The following is a 15,298-nucleotide window of genomic DNA, read 5'->3' on the forward strand; positions in this document are numbered from 1 at the left end:
TATTTGCATTGATCGGTGCCTCCATAATTCTAGGTTGAGCAATAGGGAGAGATGTTTGGAAGTAATTCCTAATTGCCTTCTCCCGTTCCTCAACTATCTCTTCTTCTATGTCTTGCTTATTCCTACGACTTCTCCTCAAGGTACGTCTAATCTCGGGATCAGGAGGCAAAAGAGGAGCATCCTTATCATGGGCACGCACAAGAGAAAATCCCAAATAAAATTTAAACAAAAATAACCCTTAGTCTAAAATATCTCCAACGCTTAAAATATTAAACAAAATCGTTATTTTGATTCATGTCAACGACACCAAAAACTTGATGTGAATATTTTGTGTTGCACGCAAATGTACGTGGTCAAGTTATAATATTAAAACGACTTGTAATATATCATTTTCTGGGATCAAATTAACAAGTTATTGTTTAATTACCTCATAATTGTGTCAATTTTAGCTAAGGAAACGTAATCGAGTTTGAATTTATGGTTTTATAAAACAATAAAAGACAACAAGAAAAGTGTGAAAAAATCTGAGAATAAAAGTGTTCTAGGGTATTGAATCCGTTAATTACTTCATTAAATCTATTCTAGTCAATTCATGGAATCATGTATAAACATTACGCCTAAGTCTAGAAACTTAAATCAAAATTACTTTCTCTAAAAAATAACCTATTCTCATGCAACTTTACTTTTAATAAATCTTAAAAGTACATCAACAAGAGTTTTGCTTAATTGGCACGTGTATGTGTTGAGAACCAAGAAGTCTGTAGTTTAAATCTTCGGATTAGTTTATTGTTATTTTGGTACTCAATTTTGGGTCTTTTTCCAAATTTTCAATTTTTTTCACTTTTATTTTGAATTTGACCTAGTTGATTTTTAAAAATTAAAATTGGATGTATTTTTCTTTTTATAGATTGAAATTGTTTATTTTATTTTTTTATTGTTCTTTTTATAAATAACAAATATACATGCACCATAATTATTAAAATACTAAAAAGGATTAAGAGTTAGAGTTTATTTTTAAAGGTATATATTATCCCAGGTTAGTTCAATTTTGGCTGGTTTATCAATAAAAAATCGATTCGAACTAATATTTTTTCAAAGTTTTCTCCAAATATAAATCAAAATGTCTGATTTTTTTTTTTTTTTTTTATTGAAAACATAACCAAACCAGTAGATCGACTTACGACTTGGTTCGATTTGATATTTTAGTTTTTTTTTTATTCTCTGTTGCATTCCTATAGTGAATGAAAATAAAGTAAATTTTAAGGTAGATACCTCCCTTCATACTTCTACCTAGGTTGATCAATTGAACCAGTCCACCCAACAATATCAAAATTTGAAAATTTCAACCCAAAGATGCCATTGCACTTTGATCTCTTTTCACTTTTTGTCTCCACTAGTTTTCAAAGTGGTTCCATCTTTTGATATGGTGCTAGGAGACATGTTTGCAAATTGGGCATTATAGTTTCAACCCAACTTTTTCTTCTCTTCTATGCTTTTCTTGCTCAATTTAGCATGTGAATTTAGAAAAAGAAAATGTTTAGAAATTTCAATAGAATAGGATACAACCCCAAATAGAAAATTCAGTACTTCTAAGTTGTGATTATTAGTAGATTAAATTATAAATTTGCAAGAGGTAATTTTTATTTGATCTCCTAAATTTTTAATATTAGAAATTCAAATTTTTTAAAAGTTACAAATCTACGAGATACAAATTTAAAATTTTATATAAATTTGTATCTAAATAATTAATTAATTTTTGAAAACTTTAAATTTGTTAGGGACCAATTAGATACTTAATTTAAAGTTTAGAAACCTATTAAATACTTTTGAAAGTTCAGGAACAAATGGATTCAAATCTCAAACTTCGAAGATAAAAATTATAGGGAAAACTACATTTTAAGTCTCCGGATTTTGAAGAGTAGGTGTATTTGGTTCTTATTTTTCAGAACGTACCTTTTTGGTCCTTTAATTTTTTAGAAGAGGTGCATTTTGATTCTTGAATTTTAAAAAGTATATTTTTAGTCCTGAGTTCTTAAAGCTAGATTTAAAAGGTCAGATGTGTGTTTGGTAGAAGAATTCATAAATTGAATTATAATTTTAACAGTTGCAAACTAGTTTTAGTTACCCACTAAATATTTATTGACAATAAACTATTATTAATTTATTTATGAATATGGTTTTATGTTAAAAAATTGTATAATTGTTATTTTGTAATATTATATAATTTATAGGATGAATTAAAATTTGTATCCCAATGGTTTGGAAGAAGTTAAAATTTAGGTTTTATAGTTTATAATTGGGATTTACCACCTATGGTTTGATCAAAAATTCATAAATAGTCTCTATGGTAAGGACTAGAGATTATCTAAGAGGATTTAACAAACTATCAGGACTCTATATGAAATTATTATTAAACCATATGAACTAAATTTTAAGTTTTAAAGCCAAATTTGATAAAAAAAAGAAAACTAAAATCATATGGATTAACTTTTAATTTTATCAAAATTATAGGGACCAAATTGAAATTTAAACCTAATTTATAATATACTACATAATATTTATTTTAATTTTTCAAAAATTAAATTGAGTTTATAACTTGAATATTATATTTTTAAATATTTTTATCTTTATTTAATATAATTTTATATTTTAAAATTTAAAATTCAAATTATGAATACAATAAAAATATAAAACGTTGATTTTAAAATTTACTGAATTCTAGAATTCGCTTAATTCAGTAAATCTGAAGACATAAAATAGGATCGATATTTAGCTTTCTTAAACACTAATCATATCAATTAATTTGGATAAAACAACATTTTATTTTATTAAAATTTCCGAAAAGCGATTATTCAAAGGTTTTTGCACAAAACCATTGAACCTAAAAATAGAAAACAATTTTCAAATCATTACTCTCAAGTAACAATATTTATAAAATCAAAATAACAAAAAGACATTCACTTTAGAAGGGAAGGACACTTTTGTCATTTCACAAACAAGAGAAAAAGAGAGAGTAAAAGTAATGGGCCAAAATTCAAAATACATAAATGAAAGCCATAATTTTAGTTTTATTTTAAATAACCTCTTAAATAATCCCATTGTCTCTATTATGTCTATCTGTACACAGTCAGTGACTGCACAATAAAAAAAAACCATCACAAATTTTCAAAAAAGTATTTATTTATTTCTTAACCACAAATTAATTAATAATTTAAAAATTAAAATAATTCATCAAATCCAATGGCAAATGCAGACTTAACGTTCCAGTTGACTCCCTGCAAAAAAATTAAAAAGAAGCATTAAATAATGAAAAATTTCCACAATATAATATAATTTTAAATAAGACAAAACAAAACACAAAAATAAAAGAAGAAATAATTAATTTCTTTTAATTAAATAAATTGAAATTTATTATTATTTTTTCACTAAGAAAAATTTGTTTTCTCTCTCTTCCCTTTCTCTCTCACGAACCAGCCTCAGGGCTCTCTCTCTCTTCTCTCTCTCTGAAAGTGAAGCGGAAAAAACCCCTAAAAACCTTTGATCTCGCCGGGTTTTGATCTCCGTCACCGACGACGGTGAGATTATTCTACTGTAGTTTTGAATTTTTTGACAGATTAAGCCGGATCAGATCTGGGCTAGGGTTTTTGGTTTCTGTGGAAAGTCCATCGAAGGAGGGAGGAGGAGGTTAATTTGTGAACTGAAGGGAAGGAGTGAGGCGGAGCTGAGACCGAATCGGAGCAGAAATGTACAAGAACCAGCTTCAAGAGCTGGCGCAGAGAAGTTGTTTCAATCTTCCCTCGTATACCTGCATTAGGGAAGGACCAGACCATGCGCCAAGGTTTAAGGCTACTGTTAACTTCAATGGCGAGATCTTTGAATGCCCTCAGTACTGCTCTACCCTCCGTCAGGCCGAGCACTCCGCCGCTGAGGTCGCTTTGAACGCCCTCTCTAACCGTGGTCCCCCTCATTCGCTTGCCGCTAGGATCCTGGTGAGTCCTTTTTGTTTTGTTTTTTTTTTTTTTTCTTTCAACGTTGGTCAAACGGTTGTTGAGTTTTTGTTTTTGTGTTTCGGGTTGCTTATCTGCTTGATCTTCATTTTTGGGTTTGTTCTTGATTTAATGAATCGATGCTACTGTTTGCAGTAGGATTTTCTTCTGCGAGTTGGGAAAATTAGTGATTAGTTTTAGGTTTTGTTGTCGTGTTAGTGTTCGTTGTGCATTTTGTTCTTGTTCTCCTCCGAGCTTCCTGTTATCATGTCCGGTTTGTGCGGGGAAGAAGCTAGGTTAAGTTGAAATTGCACAATCTTGCATTTTGTTAGCTTGGTTGGCCTTAGCTCAGCTATAGTACTTAATCTATGAATATCTCGTTGGGTAGGTTAACTAAGATCTAAGAGAGATGGTTGTTCTGCTATTTGGCGTTGAAATGATTGTTGTGCCATGGATTAGGTTGGGCTTTTTCTCTAAGTTATGAGATTGATCTTCTGATCTCTCTGATCGGCCGGAATTCTCTGAGTAGGCCTACGGTTTAGGGTCATCTTTGAACGAGAAGTATGAACTCGTGAAGCCTCTTTGAAGGTCCATTCCATGAGAAGAGGTATCAAGTTTTTGTTTACCTTATTATCTCGGAGCCAGCTGTCGGGAGTAGTCTTCTTGGGCAAGTTGGTGTAATTAATTTTCTCATTAATGGGTTTGTCGGTCATCCAATTGTTTTCGGTAGCTCCCAACTTTGGCCCATTTTATTTCTCCGATCTAATAAATGATCAGATGGGTATCGTAGAAACGGCAGGGACCAGGAATCCACCACCAATTGTGATAAATTTGTTGGAGGTTGAGTTTCAGATAGAGATTATTCAAGTAGACCAATTAGAAATTAGGAGGATGTTTCCATTATCTTTGTTCATACAAGTCTTGAGGCTTTAAAACTTGGGTTCATTCATTAATTTTATGTAATTACTTCTCCCCGCGTTTCGGTACAAATTGTTTGACTAACTTACTTCCTTTGTTTAAATGTTTTATTTATCCCCTTTCGCCGTTCGAGAAAATGTGTGCATGTCTCTGTCAACTTTATTGTGTTTTAAAACCTTTGTTTATCTTGGTGTTTGAAGAGGGATATGAGGAATTTTCGGTAGATAGTTAGGGTTACTTTTCATGGACGTCGTTGTGTTCCAATAAGATGAATGCCCTGACATGTAGCTTTCTATTATATCGCCCTACTGATTTCAGTAAAATCAGGATTTGTTTGCCATAAGATGCTAAAAATATCAAATATTTTGTTTCTGTTGGTCGCTGAGGCGCACAGCCTTGTTTATTGACGTTTCTTAGGTTGAGTAATTTATTGCTCATTTAGCTTGTTGTTTTCTTATTTTATCTCTCTCTCTCTCTCTCTATCTCTCTATCTCCCTTTTGGCTGGTAATAACTCATTTAATAAAGATTAATTGGTTTAAAGTTATTAACCATGTTTCAATTTCTCACCCCTCCGTTAATATCTCTCTCAAAAATCAGAAATAAAGATGCCCTTCATGATTGGAGAATGTATCTGATGTTTGATATAACTATTTAGCCACCGTGTTCTCAAACTATTTCACTCCTGTACACTTCAAATTGTAACTTTGAGCTTTTATCCAAAAAAATGTGGCCATGAGATAGAGTTCTAGCGGTTAAGTGGTGGGCCTGGTGGGTGTAGATTGATGAAACAACACTTCCACTTTATAGAGTTTCACTAGACAAACCAATATATGAATGATCTAAATAGAAGTAATTTTGAAAAAATTATGGAACACACCTTATAGAATTCAATTGTATTCAGTTCTAAACAGTAGAGGCATTGCAAATCAAATTATGATGTAGATGAGTTTCAAGTTCAGATTACCTTAAGTCAAATGGAATCTGCACGTCCCTTTATAAAAGAGCGAGGAAACTTCTTGCACCGTAGAAATTGATCAAATGGAGTCTGTAGTTTTCTCAACACAAACTTAAGTTACAGATTTCTTCAATTTGAATTCTGAGCAGCAGATCTCTCAAGTGAAATTATTATTTGAAAGTCAAAGTGTTTCTAGATTTAAATAGCGTTGAAAATATGAAGTACATTATGAATAATTGAAAACATGACATGTATTCATACCAATAGTTTTTTATAACTAAGCAATATATTCTGGTGAGTTTATTTCTTCTTGTATTACCTGCTAAAATGTAAAATGCATATGGTATTATCATTGAATTACCGAATCATTGTAATCTTGAGCATTGATCTCTTTTCATTAAATCAATGAAAAATGATGTTTCCAAAAAAAAAAAAAAATCATTGAATTACTAAAATAGAAAAGATTTATGAAATCTACTAATCCTCTTGGGCATTGAATTTGTGAACTTCTCTTTTGATATTGTTCTTCTAACTGTTAAATGTGCTTGATATGAATTAAAGACGCTGCTAATATCTATGCATAGTTTAATTACTTACTCTAATCATCTATGATCAGGATGAGACAGGGGTTTACAAAAACCTCCTGCAGGAAATTGCTCAAAGAGTTGGAGCGCCATTGCCACAATATACAACATTCAGATCAGGCCTTGGTCACCTACCTGTTTTTACAGGGATAGTAGAATTGGCTGGAATAACGTTTACTGGAGAACCTGCCAAGAACAAAAAACAGGCAGAGAAAAATGCTGCAATGGCAGCTTGGTCAGCTTTAAAACAATGTGAGTTATATGATGTATGTATATAATTTATAATGTATCCCATGACTATTATCCTGTGCAAAGAAAGAAGAGATGATCTTATTTAGCGCATTTTTGTGTAAGTTAATGTATGCAAGCCATATATGATATTAATATCTTCTGGAATAAGAATTCAAAAGGTTTCTCTGCGATATGTTCATGGGAAAGTTCTTTATTATAGAGCTGCTATTATTTCCTATGGAAGCTAAATATCCTATCCTGATGGCATTCGCTATGCTTAAAAATAAAATATTTTGCCTCCATCAGTTTTGATGATTTGAGTCTGAAAACGTGACTATAACTTTGAGAGGAGTAAGAGCACACATCATTGAATTGCCTCTTAATATAATATCAATCGCGAACATACTTTACTTTATTATAATTTGAGAAAATTGTTTATCTTCCCATGATGCTTCTTTTTTTTTTTTTTACTCCTTTTTTTTCTGACGTTTTGTTTTTAATTTTGGCTAGTGGCTAAAGAATCAGCAAGCTCTTCATCGGAACCAGAAAACAACGATGAGCTGGAGCAGATCACTATAGCTCGAGCCTTATTGAATTATCGCCAAAAAGAAAAATTGGCCATGTCAAATCCAAATGCAACAATACCATTCCACAAAAAACTTCAAATTCAAACTCCAAGGCCAACGAGTCCCCAACGTCCCCCTGCTCCCACATCAAAGATTCTTCCCTTAATTTGCCAAAAGGCTGCTCCTCGAAGCAGAGCTCCATTTTCAGCAAATAAAATCCCCATTCCTCAATCCCAAACTCCTACACTAGAAGGCTCTGGAACCCGCGCCCAGAAGTTCAGTGCCGGAGCTGCTCTTTCTTACATTCCCGTTCAGCAGTTTAGAACATCTTGCCATGGTATTGCCCCACCAGTTACAATTAGAACAGCAATGCCTGTGTATTCTGCCCCGCCTCTACCGCAACCATCGAAGCTTCCACCACAGCAAGTAATTCGAGTCCCACCTGTACGGATCGCCCCACCTGTTTCTATTAGGCAAGCAATTCCTGTGTTTGCTGCTCCCCCAGTACGCAAGGAAAATCCTCCTGTAGTTAAAAAAGAAGAATGTCCAGCTCCAGCTGCTCCAAAAGATGACCCTACTGCTCTTTCCGCGTCCGTGCCCTCACCGACCACTGTATCACCGCCCGTGCCCTCACCATCCACCGTATCACCGCCCGTGCCCTCACTGCCCACCGTATCACCTCCTGAAGTAGAAGAAGCTACATCCACAGTGGTGAACAGTCAGCAAGAAACTAAGACATTAGAGAACCTCGAACAACTCAAAATATGATGAGGTGATTCATTAGAAAAGACCACATAGGAGATTGTCGTATGGTTTTGCAGTAAAGTTAGGTTATCTCATCTGCATCTTATTTTGAGTGTCAACCCTTTTCTTTTTTCATCTTTTTTTTTTTTTTGCCCGTTTTGTTAAAACTTGAGTTGTTGAGAGGTGGAAAAATTAGTATCAGCATCCCTGCAGCAATGCCATTTCAACAGCAACTGTGTCAACTTATGTACTTATATATTAGTATCTTTGGGCATGTTGTCCCATCTTCTCCAAAAACTCTCTTCTGATCTGCATCCCCAAGATCGGCTCGATGAGGGTGCACTGAACGTATTAAGTTCGTCATCCAATGGTTCTGGTAACCACCTCTTCGCTCGGGTTCCCTCATTTCCATTTTCTGCTATTATGTATTTTCATGCATGTGTACATATATATTTGCTGATCTTGTCTGGACTGATTCTGAACGGCCCTTAAAAGAGGCCGGGTTGCCAAAATTCGGAGGTGATTGATCCCTGTGTTTCAGGTGTTGAAATGCAGTTTTCTAAGGAAGAGAAACAGTTCATCTTCCTCAAATTCATGAGCAATTTTCGAGGATGAAGATCAAAATGATATTGATTCAAACCAATTCAGTAAAATGTCCAATCAAACGGTGTGATTCTTTCTTCACTTCATGTCTAATTGTTCTTATTTTATTTTTCCTGATGCTTATAATTTGTGGACCACTGGGTAATTAAAGGTGTTTTTGGAATGATTTGAAAGAGTTTAAATATCTATATATGTATATACTTAAAAAATCATTTTAAAATGGTCTGAAGAGTTTGTGATAATGCAATTGAATTATGCATATTTGCTAACAATTTTCTCTTATCAGTCGAATTAAGAAATTAAAGTCTCATTTTATAACTTCTATGAACACTAATTATATGCATGTTTCTTTGTTTTATGATCTACATTTAATTGGGTCAAGAATTCGAATATAACTTTTTAAACATTGAAAACTAAAAATGCGATCCTAAGACGTAAGAATTTAAGTCACTTTGATAGACATTCGATTTTAATTTTGATTTTTGAGAATGAGACTTATAAGCATTAATTTCACCCCTTGGTATTTCTGTTTTGTCATTTACTTTTTAACAAAACATTTTCAAATTTTAAATGAAAAACTAGAAAAAGTTTCTTTTAATAACTTGATTTAAACTATTGGCAAATAGTTACCATTAAAAAAAAAAATCCAAATAATTATCAAACAAGATACGAGATTAGCTTCAGGCTTATGACCTTAAAAGAGATCATCTCTAGGAAACAATATATTTTTAATGTTAAGCTTTGGAGATTAAAATTGAATAGGTGAATTAATATATGGACATCACTATTTAAAATGTGGATATCGAAATCTATATTTTATGAAAACATTGATGGATGAAAAAAAAGTGTTTAAATGAATGAATAAACATTTTATAATTTATTAATAGATTAAAATGCTTAAAAAAAAAAAAAGTATGCTATGATTTATGAAATGTGATGGCATGAATTTTTTTTTTTTTTTTTTTTTCTTATGTTTCACAAGTGTTTTTTTTTTCAAAAAAAAACAAACATATAATGGAAATGTCATATTTTGAATTGAAATTTTATAGTCTAGATAACATAGAATCCAAAGCCCAAAATGCATTATTTCATGATATTGAGGTCTTGAAACTCATAATGGAACATAGCTACCCCCTTTCTTGAAAAGGAGGAAACCAAAAAGTTGGAAGAATATGTAATGATTTGTATCCTTAGTGAATGCTAACAGGCATATATCATCATCATTGACAAAGCCTTTCCTATATCATTCCAATTGGCCAAAACAAACCAATCCTTTTCTCTCTCAATTGAGACCATATGTTTAATCAACAAGATTTATTGGGATTTTTTCTCAAAGTTATTGGGCTCAATTAAATCTAATAAATAACATTAGTTGCATAATTTTATCTCTCTATTGGTGTAGCTCATGAAGCAAAAAAAACAATCTTAATTATAGGGTCAATATGATGTTTGTGTTAGATCAAAAGTTACATTTGATTGTTATTTGCATTAATTGATTATAGTTTGAATAAATGAAAATCTACCAAAGTGATTTTGAATACAGGAATGATGTTGCTAATATCCATAAAGATGATCAATTTTTTTTCCTTATTCTGCTTGTTATCTCACAAATTTTCAACTATGATTTTCATTTTTTTTAAGTAAACATGTAATTCTTAATCAATTTTTAGAAACAAAAAAGTCTTTAAAAACTATATATTTTTTTAGTTTTCAAAATTTTGACTTTGATTTTAAGAACTCTTAAAAACTATTAAAAAATATAAAGAGATCCTCACAGAGAAATAATGTTTATAAATTTAATTTTAAAAAAATGATGAAATATGGAAATTCTAATTTTGTAATAGTCTTTAAAATGTGAATTTTCTCAAGTATTAGAGTAAACTGCATTATTCACTAACTCAACAGATACTAACAAATTCATAGATTGCTTAAAAAGGGGTAAACTTGACCGTTATGCAGAGAATGCTGAATTTGAGGTAGAGGACTTGAGTTTGCTCTTAATTGATGTTACGCCCAAAATAATAATAATAATAATAAATAAATAAAAATAAAAATATATATATATTTTTCTCGTTATTAGATTTTAGGTCTAGTTTTTATTTAGTCTATAGATTTCAAATGTTACACATTTAGGTTTCGTTTGATTTATTTTAGTTTTTTTTTTTTTTTTTCTGTTTTTTAAAATTAAACCTATGGATTCTACTTCCACTTTCAAAATTCTTTCATTGTTATCTACTTTTCATCAATGATTTAAAAAACAAGCTAAATTTTGAGAACTAAAAAAAGTAAGCTTCAAAAAATTGTTTTTGTTTTTTAAATCTGATTAAAAATTAAACCATTGTATTTAAGAAAGATATAAATCATTGTAAGAAATGTGACTAAAATAGACTTGATTTCGAAAAACACAAACAAAAAACAAAATGGTTATCAAACGGAGTCTTAGTCTTTAAGTTTTAAGTTTATTTTAATTTAGTTCCTAAGTTTTAAAATACTACAATTTTATTTTTGACATTTGAGTTTTGTTTCAATTTGATCCTTATGTTTCAAGATTTATACTTTTGACCTTGATATTTACTAAACACTCATTTCCTTCTTTAGAGTTAATTATTGATATTTACTAAACACTCATTTTCTGTCTTTAGAGTTAATTTATATTAATAATTTAAAATTATTAAAAGAATTATAATTATTAAGTTTCACTATTTTTATCACTTTAAAAATTAAATTTAGAATTTCACTCATAACCATTTCTAATTAATTAATAAAAATTTAAGTCAATGATTGAAAATAAGTATTTAATGAAAAATTGAAGTTAAAAAAATGTAAAATCTTGAAACTAGAAAATCAAATTGAAATAAAACTCAGATCTCAAGGGTGAAATTATAATATTTTAAAATTTAAGGATTAAATTGAAACAAAATTCAAAATTTAAGAACTAAACATGTTACTTTAAAACCTAAGGATCAAATAGAAATTAGAACGAAAATATAAGGATAAAAAAAGTATTATATATATATATATATATAAGGATAGCCCCAGTAAGTTAAATTGGAAGAGAGGAAATCATTCTGAATACAAAAATTACAATAATTCTCCCTCAACTATGGATGTTATAGGTTGATTTTTTTTTTTGAGATATAAGATTTTAAACATTAAATATATCTAATAAATTCATAAATTATCAATTTGGTCTCTAATTAGTTCTTGACATATTGTATAATATTTAAATTTCATTCTCTAGAAATACTTTAAAATTAAATAATTATTAAATACAAAATTACAAATTGAAAATTTTATTAAAAACTCTTAAAACTTAAGTGACTTGAACACAACATAAAATTAGAAACTAAATGAGGAATGTAACTTTTGAAAGGAAAAGAAGGCACAACTTTTGAGGGAAAAACCCCATTAATTAACAGCCAAGATGTCATTAAAAAATATATATAGAATTAAACTTTATGGAAAAAAAGAAAAAAAAGAGAGTAAAGGAAGATGAGTTTGAAAAAATGAAATTATTGGGAGACTGATTGGTGTTGGGGGGAGGGGTCAAAAATAGGCACTTTGAACAACTCCCCCCTAACTCTTAAAAACTGCCACGTCAGCATTCTAATAATTTTACACAAACAAACATTGATTTGAAACTTGAAAGGAATGAAATGAATGGAGAAGTGGCCAAGACATATTTGGGCCCACTGGATTGGGCCCAAAATGGGGCCCAATTTGCAATCAATATTCCTTTTTCCTATGAGGAGGAAAAAAAAAAAAAAAGGCAATGGCTGGCTAGTGTGACAAAAGCAAATGGGAGCCCTTTCCATACCCATTAGCAAGAAGCAATCATATCTAAAAAGCCAAAACAAGTTAGAGAGAAAGTGTGTAAAACTAGTTAGAGAAAGAGAGAGATTAAAGTAGACAAAGAGGAAAGAATGTTGATTTCATCAAATAAAGCAAAAAAAAAATTAAAAAAAAATTAAAAAAAATTAAAAAATTAAAAAATTAGAAAAACGAAAAAAAAAAAGAGAAAAAAAACATCTATTTGACTTTGGTATTTCTCATCATTTATCTTATCTTCAACGCGTTATTGCATTGAGAAAGATAGATATACATTTGTGGGTAAAGATTCTTGACAATAATGTAAATCTGAGTGCTTATAGAACTTTTTTTTTTTTTTACCACAAAGAACACATTTAATAAAATCAACCTCAATTCAAACACTTATACAAATCAATTTTGGAGAGACTGATTTCATTTTTTTTTTCTAACACTAAGAGGGTGGAGAAGTCAATTTGTCTTTTTGATTTGTAATTTGAAGCCAAGTGGATGTTTGTGATTGGGGGAATGGATGGGAAAGGAAAAGAAATTCAAAGGCTTGAAAAGGAAGGATATTGGGAAACCTTTTTTTGGCTTTTTGAAGAAAATAAAAATAAAAATAAATCAAAGGCCTTCCTATAATGAGAGATCCAAATAAATCAATGTTCTTTTTCTTCATAGTATTACACTATTACTACTCTCTTTCCTCCCCACTTTTTGCTTTGAATCTCATTAGTATGTATGAAATCAACCCCACTTTGGACAAAAAATTTCTATCTACATCCACTAACTCAATTCTATTCCATTTTACTTTGAATGTTGACTTTTTTAGAGAATTGTTTTCAAAGCAATTTTTTGTTTTCTAAAAAAAAAATTTAATAAAGTTTAACTACTGACTTGTCTAATATCTCTGTATACTAAAAAAAAAAAAAAAAATTCAAGTCTTTAACCTTTTAATTTTGTACTCTACGTTAACTTCAATTTAAGTGTCTTCTATCATAGGTTTTATAAATAGATTTCAAAATGAAAAAAAAAAAAAACATTTTGATAGTTGTCTTTCATAATATTTCGAGACTATAAGTTGCTATCTTCGTACACTATTTTAGTCAAAAGAATATACATTTAGATTAAATGGGCCAAATTGTTCAACCAATGAGAGTTTATTTTCCTTTCCATTCTAAAAATGTTTGGTTTAATTCACCATTATCCCAAGGTCCATAGTAATAGTCAATGGAGAAATATCTCATTTTCCTTTTCTATGTCTACCATCCAATAATCAAATATTGTCGAGCACTACTTTTGTTGGTAACTTTCCCATGTAATTGGACATATTTGGAGCATTTTCCAATTAGAACTTGCAATATGATATTATCTCATTTTAAAAAAGTAGCTACAAATTTGATACATTGAAGGGCACATGTCAAATTCTAGTAAAGCTTAAAACCATTTGAGAGTGCATATTGTCCTTTAGAGATCGAGTAATTATTTTTTTTAATCTATTGTAGAAATTATTCCAATTTTATTTAGAGAACCTACTTGTGATAAATATAAACTAATCCTAAGAAAACAAATAAATTGACCAATCAGGAAGAATGCAATCAAAGGGATTAAAAGATTCCAGAGTGTCAAATTGCTGATATGCAATAATGTCTTTTGGATTTTATTGCTTTAGAATTACGTGAACCTTTAAAACTAAATTTCGGTTCATCCCTCTCGAGATTAATCTTTTCTCATCCAATGCAATCAATTGCTAATATTTTGAAACCAATTTATGAAAATGGGCTTAGGCCCATAGTAAAAGTTAAAAAAAAAAAAATGGAAGAACGTTGTCCTATATTAGAAAATTAAGCAACGTCTTAAAGGTATAAATACTAAGACATGCTAGAGGTAACTCCGAAGTATGGTGGTGGTGGAAATATAACCTTTTTACCACACGTACATATCACTGTCGTCTGTCCAGTCGGACGGGTTTGTGTAATCATAAAAAAGAAATATTTTTTTTATTACTTATTTAATCTAAAAGTTGAACGTTTTAATATTGTGACAGTGTCTCTTCCCTTTATGCTTCATTATTTGTGATTGTTTTCTTCCTGTTTCATCTTCAACCCTACCCATTTTCATAAGCTTCTTCTTCAAAAACACCAATTTGAAAAAGCCAGGCTTTTCAATATCGTTTTCTAGATTCTATCATATCATCTTCCTTCACCTGTTTTGTTCTGAGCATTATTTTTTCCCTTGATTCTAATCCATCTTCTGACGAGTGCACGCCAAAATTTGATGTTGTGTTAACCTTGGAGAGCAACTGACATATCTGTCGGGGTTGATGCCCTAAACTCTTGTTGGGTCCTATAGTTTGTAAACACTATATTGAACAAACACTTGTAATGTAGTAATATATGATATTTTCTTCACTGTTGTCTATGAAACAGTCGATGTTTTAATTGCTTTACCACAAACCAATAAACTAAGATCCCTGGTTGTGGTTGTAACTTAAGCATGTATGTGAAGACCCACAGGTGGATCATGCCTTAAGTGATAACCAAAATGGTCTGTAGTATATGGATAAAGGAGGGAAATTTGTTTTTAGCAAAGCTAGATTTGGTAGACAATTGGCTTGGCATTGCAGTGACAGCGAGAGGGGCTGTTCTTGACGAGAGAGAGAGATAAAGAGAAGAAAAGTTCTTCAAAGGTGCGTCTCTTTGTCCTTTGTATTTATTTGTTCTTAACATGTCGTAATTTGTTCTAAGATGCATAACTTGTATGTATGTTTGTGAATGCTTGTTTTCTGTCACAATGAATTTGGAACGATCTTGCTTCCGCTTATAGGTACTCTTTTATAAAAGTTCCTTCAATATCGATTGACACCAAGGTTGCGTCGTAATTACTTTTAGGGCAATGGTTCC

At 30.7% G+C, this 15,298-nt stretch overlaps 1 protein-coding gene across 1 annotated transcript; it reads left to right on the forward strand.

Annotated features, from left to right (window-relative positions):
- The first annotated feature begins 3,425 nt into the window (after positions 1-3,425).
- On the forward strand, positions 3,426-8,282 carry LOC120083177 (double-stranded RNA-binding protein 2). The gene is made up of 3 exons (XM_039038806.1): positions 3,426-3,989; positions 6,477-6,696; positions 7,186-8,282. Exons 1-3 carry the CDS (start codon positions 3,744-3,746, stop codon positions 8,007-8,009), a joined length of 1,290 nt encoding a protein of 429 aa, XP_038894734.1. The 5' UTR covers positions 3,426-3,743; the 3' UTR covers positions 8,010-8,282.
- Positions 8,283-15,298: the final 7,016 nt, after the last annotated feature.

This window comes from Benincasa hispida, chromosome 8 (assembly GCF_009727055.1).
Source record: "Benincasa hispida cultivar B227 chromosome 8, ASM972705v1, whole genome shotgun sequence".
Lineage (NCBI taxonomy): Eukaryota > Viridiplantae > Streptophyta > Magnoliopsida > Cucurbitales > Cucurbitaceae > Benincasa > Benincasa hispida.